At 44.7% G+C, this 27,998-nt stretch overlaps 3 protein-coding genes and 1 long non-coding RNA gene across 4 annotated transcripts in view; 1 reads left to right on the top strand and 3 right to left on the bottom strand.

Moving 5' to 3' along the window:
* The window catches only part of LOC133114274 (uncharacterized), a 52,400-nt gene that overhangs the window by 1,217 nt on the left and 23,185 nt on the right, over positions 1 to 27,998 (top strand). The gene's annotated exons all lie outside the window — the stretch shown is intronic.
* On the bottom strand, positions 650 to 8,743 carry LOC133114877 (heme-binding protein 2-like). Its single transcript, XM_061224564.1, has 8 exons — positions 8,724 to 8,743; positions 5,880 to 5,939; positions 5,541 to 5,622; positions 5,213 to 5,333; positions 4,527 to 4,672; positions 2,056 to 2,219; positions 1,050 to 1,156; positions 650 to 954 (listed from the first exon to the last, which is right to left on the bottom strand). The coding sequence occupies exons 1-7, from the start codon at positions 8,741 to 8,743 to the stop codon at positions 1,075 to 1,077; spliced, it is 675 nt and encodes a 224-aa protein (XP_061080548.1). The 3' UTR covers positions 650 to 954; positions 1,050 to 1,074.
* On the bottom strand, positions 12,843 to 22,454 carry shfl (shiftless antiviral inhibitor of ribosomal frameshifting). The gene is made up of 9 exons (XM_061225210.1): positions 22,261 to 22,454; positions 21,408 to 21,543; positions 19,164 to 19,210; positions 18,445 to 18,510; positions 17,873 to 17,920; positions 17,462 to 17,617; positions 17,251 to 17,354; positions 15,199 to 15,356; positions 12,843 to 14,603 (listed from the first exon to the last, which is right to left on the bottom strand). The coding sequence occupies exons 1-9, from the start codon at positions 22,285 to 22,287 to the stop codon at positions 14,365 to 14,367; spliced, it is 981 nt and encodes a 326-aa protein (XP_061081194.1). The 5' UTR covers positions 22,288 to 22,454; the 3' UTR covers positions 12,843 to 14,364.
* notch3 (notch receptor 3) overlaps positions 23,546 to 27,998 on the bottom strand; it is a 49,309-nt gene continuing 44,856 nt past the window's right edge. Inside the window, exon 33 of the mRNA XM_061223513.1 lies at positions 23,546 to 27,893. Coding sequence (XP_061079497.1) covers positions 26,478 to 27,893 — 1,416 coding nt within the window. The 3' untranslated portion in view covers positions 23,546 to 26,477. The remainder of the gene's footprint in view (positions 27,894 to 27,998) is intronic.

Below are 27,998 nucleotides of genomic sequence, written 5' to 3'. Positions count from 1 at the left end.
ACTCACTATATAATTGCTGATTTTTAAGAATCATCAGGTATACCCTTGACTTTAGTCTGCTGTAAGCATGTAAACTGATAATATATTAAACTGTAGGAAAGAACTTTATTAGAAAACTTTTCCATAATGTAGTAGTATTCTTCCAGTTTAAAACAAAGCCAACATTACATTACCTGACAATCACTAGCAGACTTATCTAGAGTGACATGCAGTACAGAAGTGAACAATAACAGTATTAGTTACAGGAATACAAAAGTCTGATATTGCCAAGAAAGCACAGAAGGCCCAGTTATAATCAATAAGTCTAATGTTCATCTAACAAACAACAGTTTGCATTGTAACAAAAGAAAAGTCCCAGTACACACATATTTGTACACCAATACCAATGCTATTATCCCAAAAGGAAATTGAAAGATAGTAAAAGATAGATGTATACTATCTAAAGGGGGAGCCATGGTACAGGCTGGAGAGGTGAGTTCAGTCTGTGTCAGAAAATGGGGCAGGGTTTCTGCTGTGCTGACTATAGTGGGAAGTTCAATCCTCCACTGGGGAGGGGGGTCTGACAGACAGGAGACGTGACCTCAAAGTGCCTTCTCCTGGAAGGGAGGGGCCAGAGCGAGCACAAAGTGGAGGTTTGGCAGGTGTGGCTTTTAAAGATATAATCAGTTATTTAGTTTAGTTGCCAGATAGGCTAATGCCAAGGCTTTGAATGTGATGCGATCTGATGTAGGTAGCCAGTAGAGGGCAATAAGAAGGGAAGTAACTTGGCTGTGCCCCGGGGGGTTTGAAGATCGTTTGAGGAGCTCCATTTTGGATGAGCTGGAGAGTTCTGAACATATCTGCAAAGTTCTACCATTTAAGATATGCATTTTATTCTTGCATACACATATTTTTTCTTTCAAATGTAACAAAGGTCTGGCAGTGAATATAGCCAGGTTGAACACCCCAGATTCCCTGAAAAGCAGAAAAGAAAGCAATCATTACTTCACATGTGAAAACAAGAACGCACACACATGCACATGCACACACTTTATAACCTCCTCTCTTACCTGGTGTCTTGTGGCTGAAAGTTTTTCAATTTTCAAGAACGGGACACACTGGGACCCCTTCCACCTGGTACCATATCTCATTGTGTCTGTTCCTGAACTCCATGGGGCTGAAAACACGTCTTGCTTAATTACATCCAGAAAAATGCACCTCTGTCATGAATGCATCCACATACATGTATCTTTCACGAATACAAATTCCCTGCTAAAGTAACTGTGTCCCCAAACGCACAACCCTTCTTCCCAAAGCTAAATTACAGACCCGAGTGACATTTGAGATCATGTTTAATCTGAATGTTGGAAAGCCCCAGAGAGGCAGGGCTTCTGTGCAGGCTCTTCCTGCCCCATTGTTCTGGTTGATGGGGTGCCTAGAGTCTGTTTGCATGGGTTATGTAAGATGTCTCTGGCTGCAGTGGTCCAGCAGTTCAGTCGGTGAACAACAGCGTAAAGATAAGTCGGCTGCCTGCTGTAGAAGCTTCGGCGGGCTACTGCGTTAATCTGAGCTCTACTGAATGGACATTTTAACAGTCCAGAGTAGTGGTGGGAACAGTCCCACTGTTATAATCTGTCCCACCCCTTGAGCCTGCAATTGGTCAGACCTTCTAGACCCACCATTGGTCGGCCACACCTCTTAGCCCCACCATTGGTGCGTGTAATAGCCCACACCTCCTTGCCCCACCATTGGTACGTGGAATTGGGCTGAGGTCCTTGTCGTTTTGCTACGGTTTCTGTGTGGAACGATATGTTCCCTCCCAACAGTGTGAAATATTTAGCAACATTCTGTGAGGTATGTTTGGTGGGTGTATCGGGGCTGTAGCCCGAATTGATAATGACGTAGGCTTATTCTTTAAAGCCCGCAAAAGACACCATAGGAGCAAACCATACTATGTCAGTTAGTCTGCCCAACAAAATGTTCAACATGCCACCGTTTGTGTTTAAATAAATGTTTTGCTACGTTTTGTCAGGGCAGACTGTGACCCACATCTCCTAGCACCACTTTGACCCTCACCTGTTATAGCCCGCAGCATAGAAGACTTCCTTATCATAGCTGGCCTTAACTTCGTCCAGATCCTTCTTCAGAAGTATAGAATGAACTTTGACTGAAATGGAGTTTAGCCAGTACCTGAAGCTCCTCACATACACATTCATGTCAGGCATGTCTGTGATGAGCACCTGTGGGGAGACACCATAGGGCAAGGATCATCCAATCATGGTCCTCTACTGAGGACTGCTGGTTCTCCGTCCTCCCTTTAGCTTTGAGTCAGGTGTGAAGACAGTTTGGTTGTTCAGTAGCACTAATTGTTCAGATAATTACCCATGGGAATGGAAGACCGGGGGCCTCATTTATAAACATTGCGTATGCACAAAAGAATGCGTACGCCACTTTCTAAGCAAACTTTAGCATTTATAAAAAACGAACTTGACGGTGTTGGGAGACCGACGAATTTGTGTATTGGACCACTTCACATATGATAATGACCGGTATCAGTTTCAAGGTTCCCCCTCTGGGGATTTTTCACTGGACTCCAGGGGGGAGCGGGGCAAGGCCTCACAACCATTAAGGATTTGAATGGCCCAATCCGAGGTGCTCGGGATAGGCGCAATTCCTTACCACCAATCAGAGGTTACACTTGGATTTGTAGACATATTTGAATATATGCAAATGTAATCCTTTAAAACATCCCTAACACCATTGCTCTTTGGAACATTTTCCTCATTGTAATAAACTTTCCTGTTTTCTAATGACGAACATCGGATCTGCTTCTTCCTGTGACAACGGTCATCTTACTGGTTCCTGGTAAAACTTAGATTTACTAACAACGGGAAAATGTGCGGTCCTCCACAGAAACTCTGACCCATGCGTACGCACATTAACTGGAGAAATGAGAAACTGCGACTCCGATGGCAATGGGATGAAACGTGAGAAATGGTGTGAAATTAATACCACTGTGTAAAATAAATCGAAATATTACCTCTCACGTATCATATATGAAGTTAATTTGCAAAAACGGATCAAAGCCTCTCTTACAACAAATAAACAAACAGCTGTTTGATTGATGCTCCCTGGAGTGCCCAAAAATGATTGATTTAGGATGATAAATATAAACGGAGATGTTGTTGTAAAATAATCCCTCAAATATGTAGACGAATTGTTAAACAATACTTCATGTTATTAAATGTATTCTCATAAATAATATGGTGAACAGTTGGACAAATTATGCTGCACTGATGCCGTTTACAATGTGTCAGTCAGGCAGATACGAGTGCATAGTTTCATATATTGTTATCATATTCATATATTATGTTTTATAATGTGTTTATTGTTATGGATTTTTGTTCGTTTTATCTCTTAATTTTGTAACTGTGTTTTCAATGGTGCTAGACAAATAACGTGTATTATTATTATTATTATTATTATTATTATTATTATTATTATTATCATCGTCATCATCACATTCGTTGTGCAGAACTGTTCGTCATTTACAATCAATCAGGATAATTCCCGCACCTGTAGCTTTTCAGAGGCAACCAAATGGCTGAAATCCCTTTTCTTGGCCTTCTTTTCAGCGTTTGCCATTGTCGTCTTTGTGAAATGCATATTCATTAGGGGTGTTTCACTGCCTATTTATAGGCAACTGTGGATGGGACATGAAGCTGGCAAAGGTGCGCCACATTTAGAGTTGATTGTGATTTATAAAGGAACGTGCGTATGCACTGTTTTATAAATCAGAATATTTTTGTGCGTACGCACGTCCTGGGTTTCATGCATACGCAACCTTTTGACGTGAATCCTACGCACAGTTTTATAAATGAGGCCCCAGGGCTGGATTTGGATTCAAGGGCCAGATTTGATGATCCCTGCCATAGGGCATTGGTTCCTAACCCTGTTCCTGGAGATGTACCATCCTGTGGGCTTTCATTTCAACCCTAATTTGGCTCACCTGATTCTACTAATTGGCAGCTCAAGATCTCAAGCTGTTGGATGAGGTGTACCTTGATATGGTTGGAGTGAAAACCTACAAGGCAGTAGATCTCCAGGAACAGTGTTGGGAACCGCTACCCAAGGGGACGTATTTGAGGACAGAAATGGGGCCTCCATTCACAGAATGCAAAAGCAAACATCACCAGTTCAGCTGACAGGAAAAGAGGCCTGGGAACAGGTCTGATTCTGGGAATCCACGGTGCTGTGTCACAGATTCTGTAAGCAAGCTGGATGGTTTGCTTTGCATTCTTGAACACTCTGGACTTGAAGATAAAACTTCATGCATCTTGGTGGGGAGCAAATGACAGTATTGTTGGCAGTGAATATCATGCATGTGGTATCCTGAGTGTTCATAAGGCATCACTGGAAATGCATATTACGAACCTGAACCGCGTATGGAATTAGAATGGTTGGATACAGTAGAGGATCTGTGACAGCACTAATTAGGAAGCGTATTGTTCTTTCCATCTATGAAAGGCTTCCCTGATTTGCCTCACCTCTTGATTGGTGGGTGTGGGTGGTCTCTTCTGATAGGCTGAGGGCAGTAGGAAACTGACAGTGTACCAAGCGGGGTATCTCCAGGATTCCCATTTCTTTTCCTCAATCTTCACCACCACTGGTGCAGTCATATCGATCTCCACTTCTGCATGCACACACACACACACACACACACACACACACAAATATACAGTGAGTCCATAAGTCATGGAACAAAGACCTATCTTGATGTTTCAAACTGTTTATTTTAGTATACCTATTGTTTGTTTGGCCTATGTCTCTGTTTTTTATTTCTCAGCCTTATAATTCCTTCCTTGACTTTTATTGGCATGTATGGTCCTCATATCTGTGGTATAAGAGCTTTCATGCTTACAGTTCTAATACCCACTCTAAGGAAGTGACTGAACACACCTGACTAATCAAACACCAGTGAAGCCTTTTGTCCCAAATATTATGCCACTCTGATCGTCAACCACATGTGAATTGTTTGACTGCAAATCTAAACTTTACGTGTAGTAAAGAGCAAAAAAAATGAAAAATGTCTTTGCCCCAAAACTAATGGAGCTCACTGTATAGCAATCTCCAGACCTCTACACAGACGCCTCTTCGTGAAATTAGAGACCTACACCAGTAAACCATTTATCTCGCACACACGCACAGCACAGCACTCAGGGTGCAGCCTCACCATCATTATTGTCTCCGCTGATGTACCTATAGAGTCTTCTGAAAGCGAAACCTACGGCCAGCTCCATGAAGTAGGACCTTTCATTTGTCGACACCCACTTAGTGGCGGTGTAATTGCGAACCTGCACACACAACACCTGTCACTGACCAAGCACAGTAAGCCGAGACTGAGAGAGTGTGTGTGTGTGTGTGTGTGTGTGTGTGTGTGTGTGTGTGTGTGTGTGTGTGTGTGTGTGCAAATGTCATTATGTGTGAGAACCAGAGAAAGTGCAAATGGGACTGTGTAAGAAACTGTGTGTATGTGTTGGTGTGTGTGTGTATATACATACCTCATATTCTGCCGTCTTGCACACCAGGTCATAAAGAAGGCACTCCTCGGTTTCTGTGCAGAAGCTGGACTCCGAGGAGTCACTAAGGAAAAATTACACAGAAAAATAAGCTGCCACTTCTCTGTCTACCATTTCGTTACTTTATCCTTTTATCTCTCTACAACTCTTGTTCTCTCTCTCTCTTACTCATTCACTCACTGTCAATGGCATTTTTGCCGATAATGGATTAAGTGCTGTAGACATGACACCCACGTCACACCTACGTCTCCTCTGTGTTGCAGCATTGTGACCGTTTGCCACCGTGAGGAGGATATATCGCCATCTCTCTCCAGTTCTTACCCCACATAGGCCTCAGCTGTCACCATCAGCACTAACACTACAAGTCCTTCGAAACAGGCCCTGAAACGCATACAGACACAGGCATGCAGGTACACAGTGTTAAGTGAGTTACTCTGCCGTTTAAAATACTGTATTGTACATGGTCTGCATTTATACGGCGCCTTTATCCAAAGTTCTGTACAATTGATGCTTCTTATTCACCCATTCACCCACACCCATACCAACGCTGATTGGCTGCCATGCAAGGCACCAACCAGCTCAACAGGAGCAATTGGGGGTTAGGTGCTCAGGGGCACTTCGACACACCAAGGGCGGGGTCAAACTGACTTTCGTCACACTTGTGTTGATCTGCAGTAAGGTGGTTACAGTACTACTGACCACAGTATCATTTAAATGAAGTTTCAGTTTGAAGACCTGACAATTGGGAACATGAAAATAGTTACCTGGAAAATTCGGTATTTGGTACTTTGTAAAATACTTTGTATCGGTATTTTTTAGTTGGCTAGGTAAGCAGTGTTTTGATAGTTAACTTTGGTCACTTTTGCTCTGTTTGTTTGTTTCTTGTTTAAAAAAAAATAAAAAATAAAAAATAAAAAATTGGCCCTCGTCCTTATCTTTGTTGTACAGGTAGCAGTTCAAATTGTACTTCCCTCTAGGGTCTTTCAGCGAACTTATCCCTGGTTATGGATATGCACTTTGTTGTACGTCGCTCTGGATAAGAGCGTCTGCCAAATGCCAATAATGTAATGTAATGTAAAATAATGATCAGTCTCGCCCTAATCATTTTGGTATTATCGGAGCCATTTTCTCTGCATGTCCAGATTAAATTGCTATGAGAATATCGTCCTCAGACCCAGAAATTTATTTTTGTCTGATGTAGGGGACTTGAGTCTCTGGTCTTAATCGGAAGAGCCATGGGCCAGTTTCACGGACACCAATTAAGCCTTGTCCTAGACTAAATTCAATTTTGAATAGAGATTATACATAGAAAACAGGACTAAGATGAATCTGCGTCTGTGAAACTAAATGAAATGAATAATAATTTTGAAAATATTTGCACTGCAATGTGTTTTTGGCACCCAAGACGCGTATTATGTCAAATTTTAAAAATACTTAAACTATTTTTCTTCCGGGTCTCAGGAGGATATAAAGGTGTTATGGTCCCAACTAGCCAGATTAGGGAGCCGTGGGGTTGGAGTAGTCCCTTCAGAAGTGATGGATGCTATGATAATATAGTCCTATAGTGTTATATCACACTGGCCATGTCCCACTCCCTGGCTTTGTTTTTGCATAGTTATCATGGCAGTTCAGTGCAGGCACACTAGTGAAGTACAGCTTGTTTATTGGCTGATACTGGTATTGGTTTTCATTTCACGGTGTAAAATAAAATGCATTTTTTTTTTCTAAGAGACAAATATTGAAAACAAACCAATTTGTCATGGCATTGTTAACTTCTGATAATCCTGAAATGGCACAAGTCGTGTCCTTTAAGTTATCATCTTTACATGGTAAGTCAATACGACACTTATGGCAGGAAAGTATTTATTTAGATTTACTGTGTGCTGATATCAATCAGTATCAAGCTGAAGAACTGGAGGACTGTGGTGTATGAAGAGTTTGATGATTTTCTTTCAGTGGCCAATTCAGGCCAATGAGAAAAGTGCATGTTTTCTCTATATGACTTAAATTATTCAATGGTGCTGAAATGCACCAAAAACCAGCAGACACTGCGATCTTCCAGTACTGGATCCTGACAAGCATGCAAGATTTGGGCTGTTTTCTACAAATTCAGAATTAAATGTTTTAATCTGTGTTAGAAAATCACAAAATAACTACCTCTGCCTTGCACAGCTGGCAAACTGATAAGCTCACATATTTCACAGTATGATGAATATAGAGAATGAACATTGGTTATTTTTGTTATTAATGCTATTTTAAGTTGAATGCTATTAAAAAGGTAATTCCGCCTGACAAAACCAGGTCTGTAGAAAGGCCACATTTCAGGTACTCACATTTCACTGAAGAAGTTCTAGTTCAGTAGGCTTTTCAAGTCCGCTCTGCTGTTCCACTGCGGTCTGGTGTCTCGAGCAAAGCAATTTATAACTCCCTGCGCTTATGAAAGCAGCATGACACGCCCGAACCCTCTTCAATAAAAGAAAGGTAAAGCATAGTTCCATAATGGGGAATCTGAGGACATTCAGGCTTAGTAACTTAATAACCATGTTACCCGCCGTTACTTGCACTGAAAGTGCAGGAAAATAAGCTGTGATTAGTGTCCACTGCAGTTCAGTAACACCATTAACAGGTCTCTATAATTTGTAGTGAGATATAATTGGTATAAACCAATAATCTTCCATTGACAATGGAGAAATGCTCTCCTTGTAACCAGAGCTGTGGGTGGGTGTCTTGGGGATGGGTGGGGGTGGACCCCTGAGGGGTCAGGGGGTTTTGTTTTCATCTCTGGAGAGGGAACATGGCGTTTGTATGCGGGGGGTGTTCTTTGTGTACGGGTTCACAAATCCGTGGGAATGTCGGCTAAAGCACAACCAGTGATTTGGGTGTTTGATAACTTTATTCATATGATAAACAAAAAAAAAGAAATTGTTTTGCGCTTACTCGGGTTCCCATTGTCTAATATTACATTTTATGTAAAGACCTGAAACCATTCAGTGCAGCAAATATGCAACAATAGAGGAAAATAGGAAGGGGTGAATACTTTTTCATGGCACTGTAAATATATTTTAAAACAGCCTGAAAATACAACCAAACTTCAGCTTCTCCAGTGCAATGTACCCAAATGTGACGTGTAATGACTCGTCCTGAAATGTTTTGAATTCTACTGACCTGTTTTTGTTGGTCAGCATAGTTGTTTGGAGGAATTCTATTTCATAACATGCGTTTTTTTAAAAGCATTATCAATATTAACTAACAGCATAATTAATCAATAGTATCCATAAATATAATGACTGACTAATGCTGTAGTTTAGATCTTCAATTGTTCATAAAACTAAAGGTTTTGCATTGTGTTTCGCAATGGTTTAATTCTATATGTTTATCATTTTTACATTAAGAAACAAAATATGTGTTTTCAAGTTCCCTCACACAACCATTCATACACAGTGCAGTCCGTAAGTATTTGGACAGTTACATTTTTTGGCGTTTTGGCTCTGTAATGCAGCACATTGAATTTTAAATAAAGCAATGTAAATTATTTTACATCCATATTGGGTCAACAGTGTAGAAATTGTAGTAGCCAAAAAATGTGTCAAAATCAACTGTTTGTTACATTAAGTGGCAAGAACGCACTGGTGAACTCAGCAATGGCAAATAACGCATCAACTACAAGAAACAACAGTTTGCTCACCATCTAATACATCTCAGACCTTGATATGTGCCCTTATTCTCACAGGTGAAATGATAATCAATGTTATTTGTTTCATCTGAGAGTGGTCATAATGTTTTGACAATTGGTGGATGCAATGCTTGGTGTGTCACAGTATGTGAAGGAACATGCTAGGGGTGTGAACGGTTAAGCGGTTAGGGTTACCGGTAACCGGTTAACCGAAACTGATTTGTAACCGGTTACAAAAAATGTATAACCGATAACCAATATGTTTTTTCTGAAGGTGAAATTGTAAGCTCAGTTTAAAATAAATGCACGTTAATCAACACGTGTATTATTGCGGTTCTAAACTAGCAATCGACTAGCTTCAGTAGTTTGAACAAGCAATCTGGCCATTTCAGGGGGTTTAAAATGCAAACAGCACAGGGAAGTGAATACTACAGTATTAGTTATCAAATCATTTCTGTGGCTGTTGGTTGACTTATGGCTAATTGTTGCGTTACGTTGTTTCCTGAGGTTCACAGAAGATCCGTGTTATTCGTTGACACACCAATTCAAACTATGGCAAACTGGGGAGCGTGTCTATGTTCCCACAGCTCTATGCTCCCACAGCCCTATGTTCCCACAGCTCTATGTTCAGTTGACTTCACACTCAGCAGGCTGCTTGCATGGGACCTGAAGAAATCCAGTGTATGTTTGTGCAATTTAGACACAGTACACGTTCAATTATCTATAAGTTTTTAATGAACAAGCAAACAAGCGAAATAAGAAAAAAAAAAACACTATTTATGCAGTTCACTTAAAACTGGAAAGGGCTCTGCATCAGTACTTTTCAACCTTTTATGTGCCAGGAACAGGCATCTGCAAGTGCTGTCCTTTGAGGACTATTTTGACATCTAAATATATAAAGTTCAGTTTACACGATCAATAATAAACATTTAATTTTGAAAAAAAATTAAATCTTAGAAATGTGGGAACATAGGGCTGTGGGAACATAGGGATGACCCCGCAAACTGAACGTAGCTTTCCACTATGCTGTTTCTACATAAAAATCATTGCACAAAATATTACAATACGCTGTTTACATTGAAATCCACAAGCTACAGTCGTACAAGCAAGCAATTAAATTTTTGTGTGTTTTAAATCTGTAGCTGTTAGTTCACGTATGGCTTATTCTATGGCGTTTGTTCATCCGTGTTTATTCGGTGACACGCAAATGTAAACTATCGGCAAACCGAACTTCGCTTTCCACTATAAGGTATCAACATAAAAATAAATAAAGCAATACATTATAATTAGGCTATTTATCATCGGATATTGAAAGCGAAAATTCCCTGCTTTCAGCGAAAAATGGACACGTTAATCTCACCACCATGATTGTCCCACGCCATATATAATGCATTGGCATATAAAATGCAAGTTTACCGTCACATAATAATATATGAAATTGTAGTTGTTAACAGCAGCATATTTACAGATTTCATTCCAATCAAGTCTATCAGGCAGAAGACTGAAGGATGAAAACATGAAGAATTTTAACCGATGCATTTAAAAAAATGACACACGATCGACCAGCATGGACGTAAATCTAACTACAGATTACTACAGATACTAACTACATTTAACTACAGATTTCTGCAACTGTGAGGTTACACTGCACAATGTCAATGCAAATGTAAATATTTAATTTGGTAATTAGACAGACTTACTATTGTCTGACTTACAATGTTGACATTTAACTATTGAGATAGCCCAAAATAACGTTTGAAAATGCAATTACATTTCTCAGTAATCCAGTAAAAAAAAACATACGACCCCAAGCGGCCATAATAAATGTAATATAAATAGGATGGTAACCGGTTACAAAAACTGATTTGTCACATCCCTAGAACATGCACTGTTGGTCCGTCACAGTGTATGAGAAGGCATGGAAGCACGTTTGCTGCAGTACACATAAACCCAGTAGAGGGCACTACAGAGCGCTCTCCACCAACAGGTTTTTTTTCTTTTTTTCTTTTTTTTCTTTTCTGATGTGTCTGGAGCACAGTGCAGACAAGGCCACATATCTTTGTAGGAACTTGCATAATTCACATGAACAGGAAGCTCAGCTGCTCAGGGAAAGGGTGAGCCACTTCCTCTTTCATAAGGACACTAACCTTCAGACCAGGGGTGTCCAGTCTTGCGCGAAAAGGGCAGATGTGAATCTTGGCTTTTGTTTTAACCCAGTGCTATGACACCGGATTCTACTAATCGATTAATCATGGTCTTCAAAGACTTTGAGTAGAATACCATTTTATCGAATTACAGTCCCCTCCAAAAGTATTTGAACAGCAATACACTGAATACATTTGGGGTTGAGAAACAGAATTTTGAGTTCAGAATTTCAGCTTTTATTTCCTGGTATTTAGATCTAGACTACTTGGAACATAGCACCTTTGGTATCAAATGTTTAGGTGACCAAAAGTATTGGGACAGAGAGTAAGTAACACTTAATATTTGGTAGTGTATCTCTTTCTTGCAAGAACAATGGTCCTGTCCCGTCTGGACTATTGCAATTCTCTGCTGGCTGGCCTTCCAGCATCTGCCATCAGACCCCTACAACTCATCCAGAATGCTGCAGCCTGTCTGGTATTCAATGTTCCCAGACATTAACATGTCACCCCCCTGCTCAGCAACCTCCACTGGCTGCCTGTTATGGCTTGCATCAAATTTAAAACTTTGGTGCTCGCATACCAGGCAGTTAAAGGATCAGCCCCTGTATATATTCAATCCCTTATCAAGACCTATACACCAACAAGACCCCTCCGTTCTGCCACTTTGTGCCGTCTGGCGCCTCCCACTCGCCACACCTGCACTTCACGCTCACGACTGCTGTCTGTCCTGGTCCCACAGTGGTGGAACGGCAGAGTCTCTGACCTCCTTCAAGCACAGACTGAAGACCCATCTCTTCAGGCTACACCTTTCCCTCCCCAACTCACAATCACCGTGATTAGCCTTCGACCATAATGGCACTTATGTATAGATATCATTACTTGTATAGGTATTGTTGTTTTTATTGGCTGTTGTACTGTTGTATTCTAGCTGCCAACTGTGGTATGCTAGTTTGAAAGTTGATTGTACTCTTCAAGGGTTCTGAATTTCTGTATGTTTACACTAGGACTCGGAACTGTACTGTCCTCTCAGGTCCACTTTTGCACTTGTTCTTGTGTTTGATTTGCACTTTGTTGTACGTCGCTCTGGATAAGAGCGTCTGCTAAATGCCACGTAACGTAATGTAATGTAACTGCATCAAACCTGCGACCCATTGACATCATCAAACCGTTTCACTGTAGCCTCTTTCAGTTGTTTCTTTTGGGGGTGGTCTGTTACAAAAGGTGATATGTTCTAAGTTGTTTCACAAATCTAGATAAAAATACCTGGAAATAAAAGCTGAAATTCAGATCTGTCAGCTCATGTACATTTTTTGACCTCTATTGGCTTCAGTGTATAGCAAAAACAAAGGAATTGACCTGGTTGTTCCAATACATTGGATGGGACTATTTATTAATAGATGTATTTTTTATTTATTGAGGAGCGGGCACCAGCGAGCCAAGAAAGCAATGCTGCATTTACCACACACATTTGCATTTATTTACCAGATGTTTTTATTCAGCACAATATGAAAGACAGTGCATAGTAGGTTACCATTTAGAGTTACGGTCTGATGAACTCCAATATAGATACAAACGATTGACTGTAACTCACTGACTGCAAGTGTAATAAAGCTTCCTTTTAAAATACAGTGCTGTAATAAGTCACGCACACGCGTGGCATAGACCCTACCAAATTGAAGGTTGGCTGTGTATGGAATTGTGTGAATTTTACTCCATAAATGTGTGGTGTTGCGCTAATCGTAGGAGAGTTGATACTTTGAGGACATCCTACTTAGAAAGTGACCACAATGAAACGCTGCTCCCCAGGGACGTTTTTACATGCCTGGGCTTGTCTGTGGCGTGGAAACAGCTGGGTTATTAAGGACTGAAGATGTGGGCAGGCGGAGCATTCACTCACAGGAAGGCAGTGGAGGGGAGTGCCCTTTCCATAGCAGTTCTTAGTTTAGTCGCGCTGACGGACGAACAGCTGAGGTGTTCAGAGACCTGATGACACGGAGGCATCTACCAGAGCAGGACTCCTGTGTCTCCAAACCCCCATAGTTCTGCACTCACACCATCACACTGCTGCGGTCTCACTCCTCTCCCATCATGGCAAACCCATAAATGCTCACCCAAGCTCTCTTTTTATGTTGTCTTTCTCTCACTCCCTCCCTCAACCTGTCTCCATCTCCCTTCATTTTCCCCTCTCCTCTCTCTTGCTCTCCCTTCCTCAGAGTGGAATTGTGATGTAATGAGCTCTCGGGGAAACGTGCGGGTGGAGAGGAGCCAGTCAAATTGAGACTGAGAGATGGGAAGGAGTCAATCGGAGAGACAAGCAAGGAAAGGTGTTGGTTTTCCAACAATGCACTGCAAAGTTTAGAGCAGAGGTGTCAAGCTCCAGTCCTGGAGGGCCGCAGTTTCTGCCGGATTTGGTGTGTTTCAGCACCAGAGATACATTTTTAAGTCTTGTTCTCAAGGCCTTAATTGGCTGCTGATTGAAAAGACACTGCAGCCCTCGAGGACTGGAGTTTGACCCTGGTTTCGAGTGAACGTGAATGTCGGTCAGAGGCCTGAGTGGAAGACTGTGATCGACGTCTCAAGGCGACTACTTGGGGAGTAATAAGAACAAAGGCACACAGCTCACCGTGCTGTTTGCATGAACACAGCAGTAGCAGTCTTAAGACACAAGGTTATTTATTACAAAATAAATAACTGAATGCTCAATTATATTGGTCACAATATTAAGGATGCGTAAACTGGAAAAGTTTCGTCTTATACGAATGCCTACAATGTGCAGGCAGGGTGCAAAACAACATGAAAGGAAAGGGCTCTGTGCAGCCTGAGGACCCGACTGCAGTCCACCTGAAGGAGGAGCTCTATGTGCACACACTGACCATCAGGCAGAACTCCCAGCTTTTTAAACCACCTTGGTCCTGTCCTCTGATTGGTGCACGCCTCCTGTATTCACATTGATACAGTGACCCTGGAGTCTGATTGGCTCAGGACCGCCTTAGTTTGAGCTGCTGTCACTATAGCTGCCACGTGGGTCCTCGTCATCCTCCTCCTCTTCCTCCTCCTTGATGTCCTCCAGAATGAGCTCGTCGATGTCCAGGATGCTGGCCTGGCTGAGACAGGTGTTGACCGTGGAGCCCGTGCTGACGTGGGCGGGGCTGGGGTTCACTACGCGCGGCTTGCTGTTCCTCTGCCTGCTGCGGGGGTGAACGCACTCTGTCCCAGGGACATGGGGTTCTGAGGGAGGGAGGGAGAGAGTCTCACCTTTCACCGGCTTCAAATCGCAGTGAATCATTCATCGAAATTGATCGCATATATGCAGAGAAGCCTAATAAGATTAAAAAAAAAAAAAACACTGCCACATCCACGCCAAATCCAGGCTCAGTGACCACAGCCTGACCAATGAGGCAGCCCTAAGAGAAAGGGAGGGAAACTGGTAGTAGCAGTGCCCAGCCTGGCCAGTGTTGGAGTAGCAGTGCCCAGCCTGGCCAGTGTTGGAGTAGCAGTGCCCAGCCTGGCCAGTGTTGGAGTAGCAGTGCCCAGCCTGGCCAGTGTTGGAGTAGCAGTGCCCAGCCTGGCCAGTGTTGGAGTAGCAATGCCCAGCCTGGCCAGTGTTGGAGTAGCAATACCCAGCCTGGCCAGTGTTGGTGCGGTCACATGGGGGCTATAGACTAACACACTTGCATATGGACAGGAGGGGTGTAGACTAACAGAATGAGGCCTGTTTTGACCAGCAAGACACAGATATCAAATTTCACTTCCTCCTCAGCCCTTTTCCTTGAACTGTATAAAATAAGGATTTATGCCATTCAGCTGTGTGTATGTGTGTTACCCTGACGGTTATAGCAGTCCTCAGCCAGACAACTATGGGGGTTCTGCCTCCCAGGCCCAACACCAGTCTGTCTCCGACGGGGGGGCAGGATCCGCAATGGTATGACAAGGGACCGGCAGGAGTAGCAGGGAGACCCCACGTCCATACAGCCAAATCCCCTGAAACGCAGAGAATACACTCACACCCATCTGTCCAAATCCCCTGAGACCCAGAGAATACACTCACACCATGAAATTCACAGAATACACACATCTACAGTGAAGTCCATAAGTATTTGGACAGTACCATTTCTGCTCTTTTGGCTCTGCTCCAGAACATTGGATTTGTACTGAAACTGTCACCTTTAATTTGAGGGCATATCGGGTGATCAGTGTAGGAATTGCATCCCTTTATATACGCAGTCCTCCGTAGGGGACCAAAAGTAATTGGACACTTGGCCGGTTCGATCCCGTCCCGGCTGTGTTGAAGTGTCCCTGAGCCAGACACCCAACCTCAAAATGCTCCTGACGAGCTGGTTGGTGCCTTGCATGGCAGCCAATTGCTGTTGGTGTATGAGTGTGTGTACGATTTGGTGAATGAGAAGCATCAATTGTACAGCACTTTGGATAAAGGTGCAATATAAATGCCAACCATTTACCATTCAATCACTTCCTTTGTACAAGTATTACAGTTTTCAGTATCTAGTCTTGATTCTGGGCTTTTGATTGGCTTTGGAGACCGTTACTGGGGTTTCTCAACATGAGTGGTCCTAATGACAGTAAAGGAAGCCATTATGAGAGAATAAAAAATAAAATAAAATAAAATAAACATCAGACATACAGGCTTAACAATAGGCTTACCAAAATCAACTGTTCGGATCATTAAGAGAAAGAAAGACGGCACTGGCGAGCTAATGAATTGAAAAGGGGCTGGTAGGCAAAGGAAGACCTCTACTGTTGATGACCAAAGAATTCTCACCGTAATGACAAAAAAACACCTTTCCGACCAATCAGAAACACTCTTTAGGAGGCAGGCTTGGATGTGTCCGTGACTACTCTCTGCACAAGGCTTCACAAACTGATCTACAGAGGCTACACTGCAAGAAAGCAAACCACTAGTTCGCTGCAAATACAGGATGGTCCGGAGAGTCAGACTTATGGAAAAAGGTCTTGACCAAGGTTGACTCGAATCAGAGTGATGGCAAGAGCGCAGTGTGGAGGCTAAAAGGAACTGCCAAAGAACTAAAGCACCCCCCCCCCCCCCCCCCATCTGTGAAGGCTGGGCATGTATGGTTGCCGCAGCTACTGGCTCACTTGCCTTCATTGATAATGTAACTACTGATAGCAGCAGCAGAATGAATTCAGAAGTATACAGAATCATCTGCTCAAGTGCTATCAAATGCCTAACCGCTGGATTGCTTCATCTTAGCAAGGCAAACATACACCAGTGCTCTTTTTCTCCTTATGTTCCAAACAGTTTGTTTCAGTAAGCCTATTATTTTTGTCTGTTTTTCTAATTTCTCAGACTCATAATGGCTTCCTTAAATTGTATTGTCACAACTCTGGTCCTCATGTTGGCAAACACCAATAAGAGGCAATCAAAAGCCTCGAATCAAGACTCTCCATCCGAACGATTGAATACACCTGACTAACTGCAAACTGCAGAAAAGCCAACCATCCAATTACTTTTGGTCCCCTAAAATGGTGGGACTGTGTATAAAAAGGGATGTAATTCCTACACAGATTCAATGTCAGGTGACATTCTGCTTATGACATTAAATTTATGTTTAATTTCAAATCTAATGTGCTGGAATACAGACCAAAAATAATAGAAATTGTGCCACTACCCAAGTACTTACGGACCTCATTGCATATGACAATACAGCCAAACCCTGTTAAATTCACATAAATCCCCTGAAACTCAGAGAATACACACCCATCCATTCAACTTAACCTCCAGAGCCTTACAGAGAACAGGTGCATTGGTACAGCCAATTCCCCTTAAACTCGCATACATAAGAATACAGGCAAAAATGGAGATTCATCGAAGCTCAGGTAAGATGACGGCATTTACCTGAAGACTCGCTGACAGGTGAGACAGTGGAACTCAGCAATTCCCCACATTTTGTGAGCTGGGACTGGATCATACTTCCTTTTGCACCTTCGACAGCGGGACACCTGGGACATCAAAGCGACAGCACAGTGCTCACAACACGACCAGAGACACCGCCTGCGTCCGTGGCAGCGCTGCGTGTGTATGTGCATAAGAGCGGGCACCCTCGTACCCTCTTCCTCTGGGGAACTCTACGCCACCAGTCCGTGTCGCAGGCCTGGCAGGCGAACTGGTGCAGCTCCGAGGGTGTGTGGCTGTGCTGCGCCTGGTCAAACATGCGCAGGTTCTCCTGCGTCAGCGGCAACGTCTTCAGCTGCGCCGCCAGATCCTGCAGAGGCACGTCCAGACCCGTCACTCAGCCCAGACCCGTCACTCTCCTGTCACTCAGCCCAGACCCGTCACTCAGCCCAGACCCGTCACTCAGCCCAGACCTGTCACTCAGCCCAGACCTGTCACTCAGCCCAGACCTGTCACTCAGCCCAGACCCGTCACTCTCCTGTCACTCAGCCCAGACCTGTCACTCTCTCACTTACACGTCAGTCAGCCCAGACCTGTCACTCTCACAGGTCACGAGCACCATTACCTGAATTTCTCTGTCCGCCTGTATCGGTCTTCCACTGCCAGGACCAGGCTAGAGAGAGACAGAGATGTATGTTAAAGGAGGATTTTTAACCATACTCTGTTTGTTCTTTGGCTTTATTGGAACTTTTTTTGCAGAAATCAGATATAACAAGCTATCTGCAATGTCCTGCTCATCTTCGAGAAACTATAATCCCCCACTAATTCATTTCTCTCCTGAAATACCAATGTTGTCATTGTGATGTAAACTTCATGCATCCAAGACCAATAGAAAAATGCATTTCACAGGAATATGGGAAAAAAATATATGAATGCTGACTCAGCAACTATAATATAGCTTTGCAAAACAGTATTCCAGAAAACTGACTCCCAGAAATCAGTGTTTCCGCAATAACCGGGTTCAAGCCAATTTATTTTATTGAGCTTCCTTTGCTTTTAAATCTGCGAATTTGCCTTTCCTCCTGTCCATGTATGAACTTTGGCTTCTTTAGCCATTCACGAATAAACCACAATCAATAGTACTGGCCCTTCAGTATGATGAGCTCAGCTTTCAGACAGGACCTGAATGTGGTATACCTGCGGGCGTGGCCGGGGGTGTGAGGCCAGTTCTTTCTCCTCAGCCTCCAGTCTCGCCACTACATTCTGTGAAAGAGATACTGTCAGCACTTACACACACACAGACACTCACACACTCACTCACATGCACATACACACACACACACACACACAGTCACACACACACACACTCACACACCCACTCACACGTGCACACACACACACACACACAGGCACACATACACTCACTCACACGTGCACACGCACACACACGCACACACACAGGCACAGACACGCACAAACACACTTACACATACGTACACACACACTCACACACCCACTCACACGTGCACACACACACACACACACACATACACACAGACACTCACTCACATGCACATACACACTCACACACTCACTCACATGTGCACACACCCACACAGGCACACACACACACACTCACTCACACGCACAAACACACTTACACATACATACACACACACATTCACACACACACACACACACTCACACGCACACGCACACAGACACACACTCGCACATACACACACTCACACTCAGACAGGCACGTACTCACACACACACACACTCACACAGGCACGCACCCTCACACACACACACACACGCACACACTCTCTCTCTCTCTCTCACACACACACACACACACACACACACACACACACACACACACACACACACAGGGACATATTTGGCTGATTTACCCTAACGGCAGCATCAGTCAGGCTTCTTCGGTCCTCCTCATCCAGGTCTCCACAGCAAAGGCACATGGGAAATAACAGGCTTTATGTGAGTTTATATGACCAAAATAAATACAGCTAAATATTCTTAATTTTGTTTCAGAACAAAATGTCACCAACATGTTTTCATAACATAAAGATGGAACCAAGATGGAACCAAACCTTCGTTAACAAAAGCTATGACGACATTAATTATTTTCGTTGACATATGACAATGACTAATGTTTGACAAAGACAAATGGACAATATATTTTGTATTTAAATACAATTGTGTGCATGCATTCACAGTAAAATCAGCATACTATACTTTTCAGGCTTATGATTAGTTGAGAGGTGTAGGGCTCTGGAATGAAAGGGATGTTCCAACTTGTGAAAAGAGGAAACAATTAGCTTGCTATCAATGGCATTACTGGACCCTTGGACCAGAAAGGGGATATGGACCAACTTCTCTAGTCCGACAGAAACTAAGACACAATGCAAACCGTGCAGATCTCAATCTCAGATAATACTGTTCTTAAAATTTCTACATTTTTAAATCTAGACATAATGTTCACAGCAAGCTCTCCAGGAAGTACAAGGAGGCTTGTATGCAGGCAGGTTTTGGTCATGCACAGGGGGGCACTGTTTGCCTTAGACCTGCCAGCGATGGCAGCCAAAAAGGCCTTTGCGGAGATAGTTTTTCAGTGTCACAGGTGACTTCCCTTGAGGTTGATGCAACAGAGCAAGGGTCATACTGATATACTGAGATAAGTGCTTTCCTCCAAATTAATATGAAACAAATATAACTGGTGTACAGTTTGATGCCTCTGCCTGCACTTGGTCCTGCAGTGTAGATGTACACTCAGTGAGATGCAGAGAAGCTCTTCTGCATACCACTGCTGTAATATGTTACTGTCGCCTTCCTGTCAGCTTCGACCAGTCTTGCCCGCAGAACTGCTGCTCACTGGGTGTTTTTTTATTTTTTTTTGCTTTTCGGACCTTTCTCTGCAAACTCTTAGTGAAAATAACCGGAGATCAGCCGTCTGAGATACTCAAACCAGCCTGTCTGGCACCAGATCATATGTGATATTGTTGAGTTTCACTTGTGTTCTGGGCTTGATTTACCCTGCTATTCTTAACAACAGAGAATATGATACCCTGCAGGTTTTGTATTTATTTATTTACTTCATTTTAGGTACACTGACATTAATTATTGAAAAGTGTAATTTGTAGAAAAAATAGCTTTTTTCAACAAACACATTTCATTGAACCCTAAGGGGATTGGCATGTTAGCCAGGTAAGTGTGAATATTTGGTTCAGGAATGTGATTCCATCCTACAGATCGCTAATTGCTAATAATGAACAAAAAGTCATTTTATTGGGCAAATTTTGTAATCCAGTTTTGTGATATACCTCTTGATTATATTTTATACCCATGCTTTACAAACCAAAAAACCATTTACAATTTACAATAAATAAAAATAAATGTAAAGTTTGTGTTTAAGAAACGTATGCTGTCAAGATCTGATTTTGGTTTTTGGAGGTGCTACCCATCTGCTTTAGTCTGTTTAGTTTAGCTGAAGGTTATGACACGGTCATCTCTGTTTTTCTTTAACTTTTTTGCATTTGCACTGTGTTAAACAATTAGGTGAAGCTCGATTTTTAATTAATTTGAATAAAAGCTGACAAAATCAATCAGATCAGATTCCTTCAGTATTGCAACAGGAAAATATTACATCAGTGTGTGCCTACATGCAGTGCATGATTCAACCTTTGTGTTGTATTCTTAAGCACATAAAGTTTATGCTATAGTTGGGAGTATTCAGAAGAAAACATGAGGAATGTAGCACCTCTAAAATCATTAGTGTGCTTGATGAAAGTCACTGTATTGCCTTCATTTTTTAATTCATAATGATTAAAAAAGAGACTAAAATAAGGAGTACGTTTTTTTCGTCAACTAAAATTAGACTAAAGTTAGACTAAATAATCAAATGACTAAAGTGTGACGAAAATGCATTTTAGTAAAATCAGCTAAAACTATATCAGCTGCCAAAAAATTAACTGTCAATGACACGTAAAGCCACATTCTACAACCAAATCCCAACAGTCTCTTGATGACTGTGACACCACATCCCACAAGTGCCCCTCCACCCCCACCGCCCTATGATCTCTCTGATAGTGGGAACGTTATAACCCCCACCACCAAAAAATAAAAATAAAACGTCCAACCTCTGTCTTTCATCAGAATGATGTCCTTAGCCGCAAGCTGGTGGTTGTTACAATAGCGATGCATGAGCACAGTAGCCTTGTCGATCGGAATCTTTCCGTGGAACTTCTCTCTCAATCGCCTTACACTCTTCTCCAGCTGTGACAGTGAAACGCACCCCACGGTCACGTCAAGCTAAACAGTTACAATATCATCCATGGCCTAGCATTACCCCGAATAATATTTATTTAAAGACACATTGTAAGGATGTAGACACATAAACCCTTCGGGAAAAGATCCGTTGTAAAATGAACTAGCTCAATCGTCTAAACTGATGGAAGTTTACCAATAAAATGTATGTGAACTTTTGAGAACCGCGAATCACGTCACCGTGAGACCCGTCCAGGTTCAGAGTAAGGACACTTTGACAGTTCATGTTTAGGGAGTGCAAATAGTAACAAGATAGTGATTATCAATGGTTCATAGCCAGCTACTTCTCTATGATAATGTAACAGTGGCGGCGGCGGTTTTACAAATGCATCAGTCGAGAAATTGAGTTTAGGTTAAGCTGTAGAAAAGGAAGCGGAATAACATTCGTAGTCTAATCGTTTATAGGCATCAACAGCCTACGTGATGACGATGCAGTCGCACTGCGTCTACTATTGATGCAAGGAAACACAAAACAACTTTGCGATATGAGAACTATACTGAGACAGAAAAAACTGTCAACGACAAGTTTTAATTATGCAGCAGGACACTGTCATCCGACTCGAGGAACCAAACAGACATATGGATGCGAGTGGGACTCGGCGTGAACGAGGGCAAAAACAAACACCAGCGGCGACGAAAGAGAAACGTCAAACTGGCGTATCTTACCTCAATCTCATCCCGCTGTCGATACATTATCTCGAATATATTTTCTACTGCACACTGCAGTGAAATGCTAGGCTATTTTCAAGTGTTAATTTGGAAAACGTAGCAGAGCAGATGACGGCGGTTTTATTTCCTGCCTTCTCTTCTACGTCCGTTTTGCATCTGGATTGCTGAAGTTGCTTTCAGTTTGATATTAAACACGCCTCTAGACGGTGCAGTCAGTTGAACATAGGCTCTAGCCTACAGGATTCGAATACACACATAACTGATCAGCAAATTAATTAATTTGAAAATTGTGTCGAATACGTTCAGCCCCAGAGTATAATTGGCAAAAAGAAGCACAATTATCGGTCTTAATGCGTTGTGTGGTAGTTCTGTGTGTGTGTGCTGTGTTTAACAGTCAGGTTGACATTTCTGCATGGTGACGGTTAAGTCTGACTCCTTCTGCCCTCTGGAGTTCAATTGAGTGGGATGCCATTGCTTACGAGAAGGCTGAGACCATGGATCCAGTCTAACTGCCTTAACAACAGCGAGGGAAAGCGTCTCCACCCTAGCAAGTAAACTGAGGAAGTGGCTACCTGGGGAATTTCAGCTCAACTCAAGTTGTAATGATTGTAATTATTGCAATATTACGGCAGTATGCAATATTTTGGAGACTTGTGTTAATTGCGGTATTACTGCAGTTATACTACTGTTAATGTTAGCTCTAGTTCTTGTTCATGAGTACTCCACGTGTGCAGGAGCCTACTCATGAGGTAGAACTCTGCATTTTAACTACATTGCACTCCATTGTAGCTACTTCAAACTACAGTATTGCCACAGTAGTTTTTGTAAGGGTGGGTTTAGTGCTTGTGAATAGCTGGAATGTATACCTTTGTGTGTACCTGGTGTGTCTGTGTGGATTAGCTTGTAGCTGGGCTGTATGCCTGTGGATTAGTGCCTGTCTGGTGAGATCAAAGTGCCCCCCCCCCCTCCTGCCTCACAGTAAACCGTGTTCAAAGTTCATGGTGAAAGCTGCCCGTTTACCACCCTACCAACCACTGGCCACGCCTAGCGGGCATATTCCTCCTATTGGATGGGTTTTGAACATGTGTTCAACACCAACCTGAGACTGCAGTGTATGATCCAAAAAAATGTGAGGTAGTTCAGGGCATGAGTCAGTGGTTGTTTCTCAATACCAAAAACGTCAAGAAATATCCAGAGGGAGATTTATGAAAGTACAGCATGCGCTTATGAAACACACATAGACACACACATGCCGACACCACTAAACACGAAAAGACGGGAATGTAGTCACCTACATGTTTTATTAGCAGTAACTTATTTTACAGCTTGTCTGTTTCATACAAACATTGTGGAACGGTATTTCTGTACAATGATTTTCAAACTACTTTTAAACAAGTACAAGAATTAATAATAAATGATAGAAAAAATAATCTATGGTTGTTTCTAATGATACAAGACCAATGCAATATCAGTCACATCCTCAACTTCACAATAATGCTAATAGGAAGTACACTTTTTTTTTATTCCTCATTTTTAGTAAATAAACATTTTAGAAACATAAGACTTCGGTAGCTAGTATATCTACTTCAGACGAACGTATTTACAATCAGAAGCTGGGAATGATGAAATGTACACAGGCTGTAGTGTGTGAGAACTAATGTATGAATTGTACGGTGTGGGCAGTGTCTTGGATAATTCTGACAGATGGCCAGAGGTTTCCACCCAAATTTGATGAATGCACCCTGACACCCGGGCAAGGAGCGGATCTACAGTTGACAGGGTGATGTGGGTGTGTCCATCAGTGGCAGTGTATGCTGGGAGACGGAGGCAGTAGACGGTTCGAGTGCGGGTGGACATGCTGCTGTTCTTCCCTCCCAGTAAAAGTCTCTCCCTGTCTCCTGGAGCCCTCGCTGCCTGGCGGTCGGGTGACCGGGAGATTTCCGGGAACGATGCCGGAAGAGGGGCGGCACTGCATGGCAGCGTTTGCCCCGCCCGCTCGTTCTGACATGGCCGTACGCACGGGCTCCGCCGCCGGCGGGTGTGGGGCGTGCTGCAGATGCAGGCACGTGCGCTGCACGCCATTTAAACACCTCTCTTAAGAGTGACAGGGCCAGAGCACCCCGACACACCCGCCGGGCCTGGCCACAGCACCAGGCCCTGACCGCAACCGGACCGGGCCGGTGGTCAGGAGTCGGTGAACATCACCGAAACTCTGACCGCGCGGGCCCAGAGAGAGGGAGGGACTGTACAATCGAGTACGTGTGTGTTTTACTGAGAGTTTGTTGGGACAGAGAGCGTGTATGAACATATGTCTGTCTGTGTGATACTGAGAGAGAATGTGTGTGTGTCTAATTGTGTGTGTACATATGTGTTGACATTGACACTAGGTATGTACAAAGTTTGAGGCATCCCTGATACGAAAAAAACTGGGGCCCTTTTTATGACTTTATGTAACAGTGGTCCCAAAAAAGAAAAGTGTGTGTGTGTGTGTGTGTGCGTGTGTGAGTGTTTGGTGCCAGTTATGGCACCAGTTACAGCTACATTACACTACAGCGCAACACTGAGGAACTGGCAAGTGTCTGGAATGTCTGTGTGTGAGTGACAGGAAGCAGCAGCCAATCAACATAGCTTAGTCCACCACGGCATCAATCGGCAGGTAACCGTGGTTTCACTTTCAATCAAAAGAAACAAAATCATAAGTGACGGGCAGTCAGTGACGAGTAGCGGTAGTACAAACATTTACAAAAAAGGAAACACAAAAACAAGAAAAAGCCCCGCAGCCAAGAAGGAACATTCTGCTGGGTCACCACCTCCTACACGACCTCTGACCCTGCTTCCGCCCCTGTGGTCCACCCGGCCGGGTGTAGGCGGGGGCGGGGGGGGGCGGCAGTGTGGTGAATACTGAGTATGTGGGCTATCGTGATGGAGCACTCTCAATTAAAATGTTTCTTTATGCCCATTTCATTGAAAAAAACAAAACAAAACATGGTTTAGTTTTTAACACAATACTGGCCAAAATTCTGTTAATAATTGTGCCAGCAGGATCACTGGGGTTCAGTGGTGTTGGAATGTCTCACTGTTGCCCCCTGCTGCGTGCCCCAGGAAGTGCTTGGGAAAGGCCTTGGCACAGGTACATGGAATGTGTGGCTTTGCTCTAAAAGAACAGTTAATTCTCAGCTGTTGGCCGGTCTCTGTGGAAGCTTCTTCGCTTATTGTACCGATTTCTCTCTTTTCCGCTTGTCTGGCCTGAATAAATAAAATCAGTTAAAGACGACACTAAAACTGTGCCTCTCTCTCAAAGAGCCAAGTGATGCAAAAACAAATGTTTCTAAACTTTTTTTTTTTTTGATGGTGCTGTTTTGAGTGACTTGGCATCCATCAGATCGTCCCCTGGGGAAATCAGAATAGAGCGTGCACTGCATGGACCAATCGGAGCAGAGAGTGCACTCTGTTGGCCAATTGGAGCTGAGAATGTGAGGGCAGTGGAGGACTGCCGGCCAATGTTATTCAACCGGGGGCCGAATGGCTCGGCAACGCTAGCGGTGTTGATCGACAGTCTCGTCATGCTCTCTTAACAGCCGATCCCATTCTCACACTGAACCTCTCAGGGAGTGGGAGGGTATAGCCTTGTGGATATGACCAATAGGATCAGAGCACATCAGTTTTGTGCTGTCCTAGATCACATTAAGGCACACTGGTCTCTGATTGGCCGTGATGCTCCAGGGAAGCGGTCTGGGCCAATCAGCCGTGTGCAGTGATCAGTTTGGAGGAGGAGAGAGGGTGGAGACGCTATGAAAGCTTTAGTCATGAACACACAATAAATACATCCCAAAATGGCCGATCTCTTTCCATAGTTTTGCCATTCTGCTCTTCTACTTTTAAAGTTTGTTAGTGTTAGGAGAGTGTCCCCCAGTCTTTGAAATTAAAGACTTAGTTTTTTTTTTTCTTCTTTATTATAAAAAAGTCATACTTCATTAAATCGTCTTCTCTTTTTAAGACAACAAACATTTTTCCCTTTACCGTTTTGTCTGACCGGTCCCTTGCACAGAAAACAAGCGCGCGGTGGAATTTCAAAGTCAATCCCGATCCAAATCAACCATTGGAAAGGAGAGTGGGGGGGGAGGGGGGTTAATACAGGATAGCTCCTCCCACAGAGGAGCTTCTTCTCTCTTCTTCACCGGGGGTCGGGCTGGGGGGAGGGGAGCGTGGGCTCTTCACGCGAACACCTGCATCTTGCCGTTGGCCTCCTGGGGGTGGGGTATCTGGGTTTGAGTGGCGGCGGCATTGGGGCTGGGGGTGGAGTCTGACCAGTCAGACACGCACTGAGGGGAGGGGCTGGACCAGGGTTCGGGGGACTCTGGGGAAGGGGTGAGGTAGGGGTGCTCGTTGGGGAGGTGGATGTAGTGTTTGGGGGTGGCGTCCAGCGTGGAGGTGTAGCTGTGCTGGGAGGGCGGGGTCGGGTAGTCCTCCAGACCGCCCCCGCTGCTGCTGGGAGCCTGGGGAGGCGGGGCCTGCAGGGGCTGTGGCGGCGGGGCCTGCGCCTGGCCAGGCTGGGGGGGAGGAGCCTGCTGCTTGAAGAAGGCGGGGGGAGGCGGGCCCTGCTGGGGGGTGGGAGGGGTGGAGCAGCCCAGGGGGGCCAGGCCGTGGCTGTGGAGCTGCTGCTGTTGCTCGACGATGGCGGGCAGCTGGGCGGGGCTGAGGGACTGGGGGGCGGAGACGGGCGTGGGCTGCAGCAGGGCCTGCTGGGAGTTGTGGAACATCTGCTGCTGGAGGAGGCTGTGCTGCTGCTGCAGGGCCGGGCTCTGGCTCAGGGAGCGCACCAGGCCGATGACCTGCGGCCCGCACTGGGAGCCCGGGGGCAGCCGGTGCCAGTCGAAGGGCACGCTCACCGGGTTCACCATGCCCAAACTGAGCCCCAGCTGCCCGCCGTTCAGCACGTACCCCGGAGGGGCCCCGGGCCCCGGCGTCATGGGGCCGTGGCCCTGCATGGGCATCCCGGCCTCGCCCAGCTCGCCCAGCTGCGCCAGGGACACGGCGAAGGGCCCCCCGTCCAGCACGCCGTGCACCATGGGAGTGGCGGGCACGGAGAGGGAGGGGTGGAACATGCCGGGCGAGGGCAGGGCCGGGGAGGCGGGGTTGGTGATGTAGCCGGCGTTGCTGGCTCCGCCGCGGGGCGAGTCGAGAGAGTCGACGGGGGACAGCGTGACCGAGCTCTCCAGCAGCGAGCTCTGCATGTCCAGCGTCAGCTTCCTGCTCCGCGCCTTCCCCGGCCCGTCCTTGGGCCCCGGGACCCCGTGAGGGCCGGCCGCGCCGCCCTTGGCGCCGGGCCGCCGGCTCTTCTTGGCGCTCTGCGGCGGCTGCTTGAGGCCGTGCAGGAAGGTGCCGGGCGGGCACAGCAGCGGGGACAGGGCGTGGTGGCCGTGGTGGCCGTGGCCGTGTCCGGGGGGGCTGCGCACCGTGTTGTACTCGTCCAGCAGCTGCACGATGTCGTGGTGCATGCGCTCCTGGGCGATGTCGCGCGGCAGCCGGTCCATGTGGTCCGTGATCTCGCGGTTGGAGAAGTGGCTCAGGAGCACCTTCACCGCCTCGCAGCTGCCCTCGCGCGCCGCCAGGAAGAGCGGAGTCTCCTCCTGAGAGAGCGGGAGAGAGGGGGGGGGCGGTTTGAGAAGCGGCGGTGCGGGGTTTGGCGGCGTTTACTCTACGGCCGGTTTGAAATTGGAACTGAATGGAAACAG

This window comes from Conger conger, chromosome 16, assembly GCF_963514075.1.
Source record: "Conger conger chromosome 16, fConCon1.1, whole genome shotgun sequence".
Taxonomy (NCBI): Eukaryota; Metazoa; Chordata; class Actinopteri; order Anguilliformes; family Congridae; genus Conger; species Conger conger.
Note: the sequence above shows the minus strand (reverse complement) of the source record. Positions and strands in the feature narration are given on the sequence as shown.